The sequence below is a fragment of the Phaseolus vulgaris genome, chromosome 1, assembly GCF_000499845.2.
Source record: "Phaseolus vulgaris cultivar G19833 chromosome 1, P. vulgaris v2.0, whole genome shotgun sequence".
NCBI classification, from domain to species: Eukaryota; Viridiplantae; Streptophyta; class Magnoliopsida; order Fabales; family Fabaceae; genus Phaseolus; species Phaseolus vulgaris.
This window is the reverse complement of record NC_023759.2, coordinates 34,875,047-34,882,280: the sequence shown is the minus strand read 5'-3', so window position 1 is coordinate 34,882,280 and position 7,234 is coordinate 34,875,047. Positions and strand designations below refer to the sequence as shown.

The window sequence follows — 7,234 nt, the reverse complement described above, 5'->3', positions numbered from 1 at the left end:
TAATTAAATGTAAACTTTAAGATATGTATGTTGTAAGAGCTTAAAAATTGACTTTAAAAGTTTTTATGTAATGTTAGTTACATACAATGAGTTAATATCTCAATTTAAACATAAGATTTAGTTTAAATATTTATAAAAAAAATTATTAGTAATGTCTTGATTTCAACTCATTCTAAGAACTTCAATTTTATCCACCAAGTCCTTAAACCACATATTTTATTCAACTAGACTTAAAATTTGAAATTTTTATAATAGATCTCAAATGTTATGGATATAACTAAATATTTTGCATAGTATATATTTGATTAATTATTAAATTAATTTATAAGTAATTACATGACAAGAGTTAATATTAGCTAAATCCAAAATGCCAATAATACAATTGTCTAATGTTTGAAACCAAATCTTCTATTCAAATCAAACAAAGGTTTGTTCATTACTCTCTAGACAAACAAAGTTTTTCAATCACTTACTTCACGTTAGTGTATTCAATCTCTTTGGCATTTTAATTTCTTATGAGATATATTAATGGATACCCTCCTTCCACTTCTCAATCAAGCACATTCAATTCAACCAAACATACTCCTAACTTTCATATACATCACTCAAGATCCAGGTACATAAACAACTCATTGCAGATGAAATAAAAAAAAAAAACCTTATCTGTCACTGTAGTGTATTTATGCATGATAAAAATATTAACTTCTCTTACCATACCATACCAACATACATGCAATTCAATGGCTCAGCATAATAATTGTCTGTTCATTTATTCAAGAATTATACACAAAGAACTTTGGTTTTTAATTCTTTGGCAAAGAATGCTTGCATATCACTGCTGTTGGAAGAAGTCACTCTCATGTAACATGTTTGTTGAATTTGTCAGTTCCTTGGTTCTTGAAATGAACTATGAGAAATTCCAAAGAGTTCTGCTGTACTCCATACCAAAGGGATAATATGTGTCCAGAGAGGATGGTCATCTAAACTAGTGGAGTTAATTTCATCTATTATTTGGTGAGGACTTCATCTCTCTCTCACCACAATCTGTGAATGACCAATAGGGAGAGGTAAACCAAGTGAGAGTTATCATCCCTTTCATATGGTAAAGAAGTCAACTACTTAAATTTGATGCAACTTTTTTGCTCTTATCGGATAGATTTATAAAAGCCTTAACAAGCTCCTCTTTGACCATGAACAGAACAGAAGCTGCAAAAACACTCTGCACTATCTTTGTGCTCATCCCCTTATAGAAGCCAGTTATTCCTTCATAACGGATCATTTTAAGTACTGCATCAAAAGTACCTGCATTTATAGCTTTAGAAAAGGGAAGACATACCTTGACAAAGTGGAATTGTTTTGTTTTCTTTCTTGTTATGGTTGTTCATTATAGTAAGTGAAAGGCTTAAAGATACAGAAGTTCTAAATTAAAATGAAGAAAAAGTTCACCACAATTGTCATAGAATATGCCGATGATGAACAAAAGTAGTTCAATAGTTTGTATGCAAGACATACTTTTAGAATAAATTCAAAAAGCTTTATGACCAAAGGTTTGGACAATCTTTATCTCACAAATTGGTTTTCTAATATTAAATTAGACTTAAATTCAAAATTGAACTTTATGGCCAAAGATTAAGACAATCTTTATGCGGATTATATCAGAGGCTTGTATTTAAAAAAAATCAAAGTCCTATGACTAGAAGTAAGACCAAACAAAGTATTTAATGAAAAGTTAATCCTTATTTCCTAACTCAATTTTTGTAGAATTGAATTAAATCCAAACTCAAAATATGAGAATTTTCTAAGATATTAGTTAAAATTGGTTAAAGATCACTAGTTAGATAGATCTCAAGTGTTGCTAACTCTCCTCTTTAGTAAAATAAAAAATAGCACACTTTTTCTTCCCTTTAATTCCTCTCTTTATGTACTGAAAATATAAGCCACTTTGAACAGCAACTAATGAAGTTCCAGCTACAGTTTTAATGATTCCGTAGCTTTAGTATTTAGAAAATAGTAGAAAATCAACGATCAATTATCACTTCAACCAGATATTGGAAAGAATAAGGTTAAAACAAAAGAAAAATATATTCAAAACGTCCAAAGGAAAATTAAGTTATGGCACATCTATCTAAAAGCAAACCTGAGTATCTTAATGAGTTACTTCCACCAATCTCCTGTTTTGCTTGAAGCCTTGACTGTGTACAGAGAAACATGTAGTGGTATGAGTCATAAGGCATACAAGAGTGTTATGATGGAAGTGTGTTTTAAGACATCAGACTCTGCAGAAAACTACTGCAAAATATCAAACTCTTCATTGTTGTCATGACTATTTGCTTGCTAAACAGTTACATATCGATTACAACAACCAAGACTTGAAAAGAGAGAAAACTATGGTTTCATTTCCTCGAATGTTATCTAATACAAAAGTGGACCAATGATTGATGATTTGTAGGATATATACTTTTAAGTGGATGATAAGTACGCCCTATACTAATGATCACTTGATGAGGTTTTATCTTAATAACTAATGATCACTTGATGAGATTTTTTCTTGATAATAAATAATAAGTGAGGAGAAAATGAAGGAACTATTGGTCGATTTACCTTCACAACTTGTAATGGATATGTTGTCACAGTGGCTCCAAGCTTAGCTATTGCTCCCACCAAAAAGACCTTTTGAATGATAGGACGATGCTTATTCACTAATATTCAAAGCATGGGAAGATATATATATATATATATATATATATATATATATGCTTTCCACTTATTTCATTTAAAAGTACTTTATACCTCCAAAGCAGATATACTTGTATCCCCTTGCTTCTTAGCTGCACGTTTTGCCCTTAGATGCTTTAATGAGCTTTCATAAATCATAAACTGAATTGATGGATTGCAAACCTGTAATGAAAATTCTCAGAGATATGCAGATTATATAAATATTACACATGAACTTGGTGCATAAAAAAAATGATGAGTCTGACCATAATAAGGGCAGGGATGACACCCTTCCAAAATCCTACTGTACCCGCTTCATTGTAGACTTCATTAGCCTTTTAACCAAAACAAAGATTCATATCAGAATGAAAAGAAGTGAAAGTGGTAATTTAGCTGAAAATATGACAATCTTAGGTATAGTAGTATTCTTTATATTTCCATCCAGGACAACTCTACGAATATTCCATGCCTTTTGTTTTTAACAACATAACATATAAAAAATGCAACATGAAAGATCGTGATAGTAATTGCAGGATGTAACTCAACCATTTTTTGTTTCTGACAAATGGAGCATGCAGAATGTCAAACGATAGATCATTTCCTGAAATAAAAAAACTAACATTTCTAAAGATTTGGAAAAATAAAACTCGATTGATGTTCTTATAATTCAAATTTAGGTTTGAACAGTTGTCCAGCCATTAAGAGCAGCAAAAATAACAAGAACAAGAACAAGAAGAAAATTCACACACAATCCCTGACCATTGTAAAGAATAAGCAGTAGTGAGAGAAGGAAAGTGAAATAAGAGACTAACTGCATGTATAGTTCCATATGGTCGAGGTTTTGTAGAACTCAGTTCATCCAATTTATCTTGCAATGTGGAGTCTGCTATGGTGCTTTCGGAAGCAGCCTTCCTTAAAGCTTCTTTCTTTTCCTCCATAATTTTCCTTTCTGCTTGAGTATGAGTCTAATATCAAAATATAAAATGTCACACATCATTGACACTGGACCAAAATCATGGATGCATGGTTTGAGTGTAGCAACAGGGCAATCAAATAGTGGCCAGTTTTAAGCATTCAAAGTCTATGGATTCTAACCCTTTTTGGCTTTATGCCACATCCTGGCACTTTCATGTGAAAATTATTGAACTTTAAAAAGACATAAGTAGTGCACACACAACTTTTAAACACAAGATACTACATATATTACACGACACCATTTGACTCGGTTAAAGGTTAAGGGTATGTTTAGAGAAACTTGTTCATAAATATTTTTAGAAGAGAAAAATAAGAAGGAAAATTGAAATTAACATTTCTATAAACTAAAATTAACTTAATATAAATAATGTCTCACTGTAAGTGACCTTCATAAAATAGAAAAGAAAAAGATCAAATGAAAAGCAACCAGAATTATGTTTGACAAAATGTAATCATGAAAATAGTCCAGGAAGAAAATAAAAGCATCTGAAAGAACCTGCATTCTAGTCACTAAAACCCATATTGGATTTGTCAGCAACACATTCAAGGACCTGCAAATAAGACAGTTGCAACAAGAATAAGAGAGAGAAGCTGGGGTCACTATCACAAACACAACACAAACATGACTATTCTGAAATGCAATTAACAGTCAAATAAAACTGGCATGATGGAATAATCACCCAGCAATTGCAGCCACAACAAGCCAACCAAACATCCCAACAGTACCATCTCCATGCCCTTTCAGTTTCCGTGCAGCTGTAATCGCCACTGCCTTGTTCTTCAAAACTTGATAGAAATAGTAGTAAATACCCTGACAACATCGAAAAATAACCTTTTAGATATAACTACGTACCCCACAACCCACTAAGTAATCATGTTACTTTTTTTTGGTTTAATGGTTTCCCACACCACATATATCCTCCTTCAGATGTAATATTATCCAAGACCTCTTTCAATAAATATTTGAATCTTAATTCATCACGTTATGGGAGATTAACCCCTTTCGCTAGACCCAATCTCCTTTATTATGCACAGTGTGTTAAGGCTTGAATTTTGCATCTTATAACAGGTGAATACTGTATAATATACAAAAGCTATCATCTGTAGAGAAGTGTCAGCAATGTACTCTAACAATTCTTCTAACCTACATGTTAAAATTTATTGGAAACAACAAAATCATGAGTGAAATGCATTAAATAAGTGAAACCAACAAAATTACAATCACGTTTTAGGCCTTGAATTTTGCATCTTATATACTTGTGAGAACTGAATAATCAACAAAAGCTATTATAGGGTAGAAGAGTGCTGGCAATAAACTAAAGTTCTTTCTAACAAACTCTTCTTTACTGGTCAAATTTTATTGAAAACAACAAATTCATGAGTGAAGTTCATTAAATAAGAAGTGAAACCAACAAAATTATGTAATTTCCTAAAAGGTTGAGTCAATAATAACTAGAGTATTCAGAAGGGTGTATTGCTAGGATTTCCCATATGTGGTATGGTTGAAAACTGAAAACCTGAGAAGCAGCAGTTCCAAGAAGAGAAGGCTTGAGGCCACTGTAGAGTCCGCCCCAACCCTCAGTTCTAATGACCTGATAAAGGGTCACAAATATAATCAAGAAACCATCATAAACAAAACCATCTAAATGACCAAAAAGAGCAAAATTTGAACCTGAAAGATCTGAAGAAGAGTGCCAGGAGAAGTGGTTGTGTTGGTGGGCAAACTTTGCTTGTTCCTCTTGATTGTTCTCTCAGTTTGCTGGCGCGTGTTTACCTGAAAAATTGCAAGGGAAATTAGTCACACAGCCAAAGAGAGAAGCATAGAGAGAGAGAATACCGTTTGAAGAGGATACGTCATGATTTGAGCAATGATTCCACCTCCTGCACCAGCCAATCCATTTGCAATTGCGTTTGATTCGGACATGGTCGTTGCAACTCTTGTTCAATTCTTCCTTGTTTTTGTGTCTTAAAATCTTTATTCTTTTAGCCTCACTTCACATACTTGTTCCAAAGAGAAGATATCAAGAATAGTTGGCGCATGCCAAGACTTTGACTTCACAAGTAAAGTCTGTTAGTGAAACGGTTTTTTATTAGTTAATTAATTATCTTGATAAATTAGAAGAAGAAACAAATAATGCTACCTCTAGTGTTATATATATAAGAAGTAAATGCTAATTTTTTTTCTCTTAGTTATAAAAATATGTATCTAATTTTAAATATGTTATTATTACTTTTTATTATATTTTTAATTTACTGTGAAGTTTATTAGCTAAATGTTCAATTTTTTTTTTTTATGAAAATGAATGTATTTATTGGTTAAAAATCTTAAAGAACGAATAGAAGCAATATATATATATATATATATATATATATATATATATATATGTAGGAGAGAGTAATATCAAGTGGTGGTGATAATAACTATTGTAATTCTAGTGATAAGAAGGAAGGGAGAGCGGAACTAGGTCAAATTATCCAATATTAACATGTGATATGTCTATACCAAACTTAGGTTAAACTTGATTTTTTGAGAAAATACTTCAAACCTAAATTTTTATAAAAGTTTATTTGATTAAAAAATTATGTGGTTTGTTGTTTAAAATATTTTTAAGACCTAACAAACTAACATTTTAAAGTAAATATGAATATAATTTTGTGGATCTTATTATGTTAAATTTGTTATAAGAAAATTATTAATTAATGTTCTTACAACAAGGACCAAGAATACTGAAATTAGATTGACAAGATTCAACTTTACACAAATCTTCCACTCTTGGGCCGGATTCTCTTGGTTTTTGCTTGGGCTGGATGTTCTGGACTTCTCTCTTAGTTAGGTGCTCTCGGTTTCTCCCTCAGCTAGAAGCTCTCGGCTTCTTCCTCAGCTAGATGCTCTCGGCTTCTCCCTCAGCTAGGAGCTCTCGGCTTCTTCCTCAGCTAGGTGCTCTCGGCTTCTTCCTCAGTTAGGAGCTATCGGCTTCTTCCTCACACAAATGGGGGGGGGGGGGGTACCTGCAAGGCGCTTCGATGCCAAAGTCAGAAATATTTTCATATATCATCAGACAATAATCACTCTTGCTTACCTCTTAGGTTGATCTCCTATTTATAGAGTTTCCTTAATGGGCTTTTCACTTTACCTTTGGACTTCCTTTCTACACCATTTTATTATTTACGCACCCCCTAGCATAGGTTTCTTATGTAAATTTGTGCCTTGCTATATATATATATATTTTAGTTTTATTTTATATATTTATTGTTATAACCGAGAGGCTATTTCGGTATTAGCTTTCGGCCTAACCTCTCGATTTTGACCTATTAGTACACTGGCTCCCTAGGCATAAAGAATTTGGCGTAAAGTTTTTTCTTTTAAAAAAAAAATAATAATTTTTTTTTTATGTCTGATATAATGTGAGAATTTCAAGATATGATTTGATCTGATTTAAATGCCTCATAAACCATGTTTTGCCTGCTCAGACTGAATGATTTGACATAGGTATTATTTGAACCCTTAGATGATTAATTTTTTGAACGGTTTGGAATGGCTTTT

At 32.1% G+C, this 7,234-nt stretch overlaps 1 protein-coding gene across 1 annotated transcript; it reads right to left on the bottom strand.

Moving 5' to 3' along the window:
• Positions 1 to 568: 568 nt before the first annotated feature.
• LOC137813988 (peroxisomal nicotinamide adenine dinucleotide carrier-like) lies at positions 569 to 5,819 on the bottom strand. The gene is made up of 11 exons (XM_068616501.1): positions 5,528 to 5,819; positions 5,363 to 5,464; positions 5,208 to 5,282; positions 4,371 to 4,501; positions 4,187 to 4,241; positions 3,528 to 3,680; positions 2,982 to 3,050; positions 2,791 to 2,898; positions 2,602 to 2,670; positions 2,138 to 2,192; positions 569 to 1,302 (listed from the first exon to the last, which is right to left on the bottom strand). The coding sequence occupies exons 1-11, from the start codon at positions 5,612 to 5,614 to the stop codon at positions 1,112 to 1,114; spliced, it is 1,095 nt and encodes a 364-aa protein (XP_068472602.1). The 5' UTR covers positions 5,615 to 5,819; the 3' UTR covers positions 569 to 1,111.
• Between the last annotated feature and the right edge of the window lie 1,415 nt (positions 5,820 to 7,234).

What these genes read in the sequence shown, in the direction of transcription:
- LOC137813988 (XM_068616501.1), bottom strand. Translation starts at nt 5,614, where the DNA reads ATGTCCGAATCAAACGCAATTGCAAATGGATTGGCTGGTGCAGGAGGT. An exon ending in TCATCCCTGCCCTTATTATG is followed by an intron (nt 2,899 to 2,981) that starts GTCAGACTCATC and finishes TTTTCATTACAG; the next exon opens with GTTTGCAATCCATCAATTCA. An exon ending in ATCCATTACAAGTTGTGAAG is followed by an intron (nt 2,193 to 2,601) that starts GTAAATCGACCA and finishes CTCTGTACACAG; the next exon opens with TCAAGGCTTCAAGCAAAACA.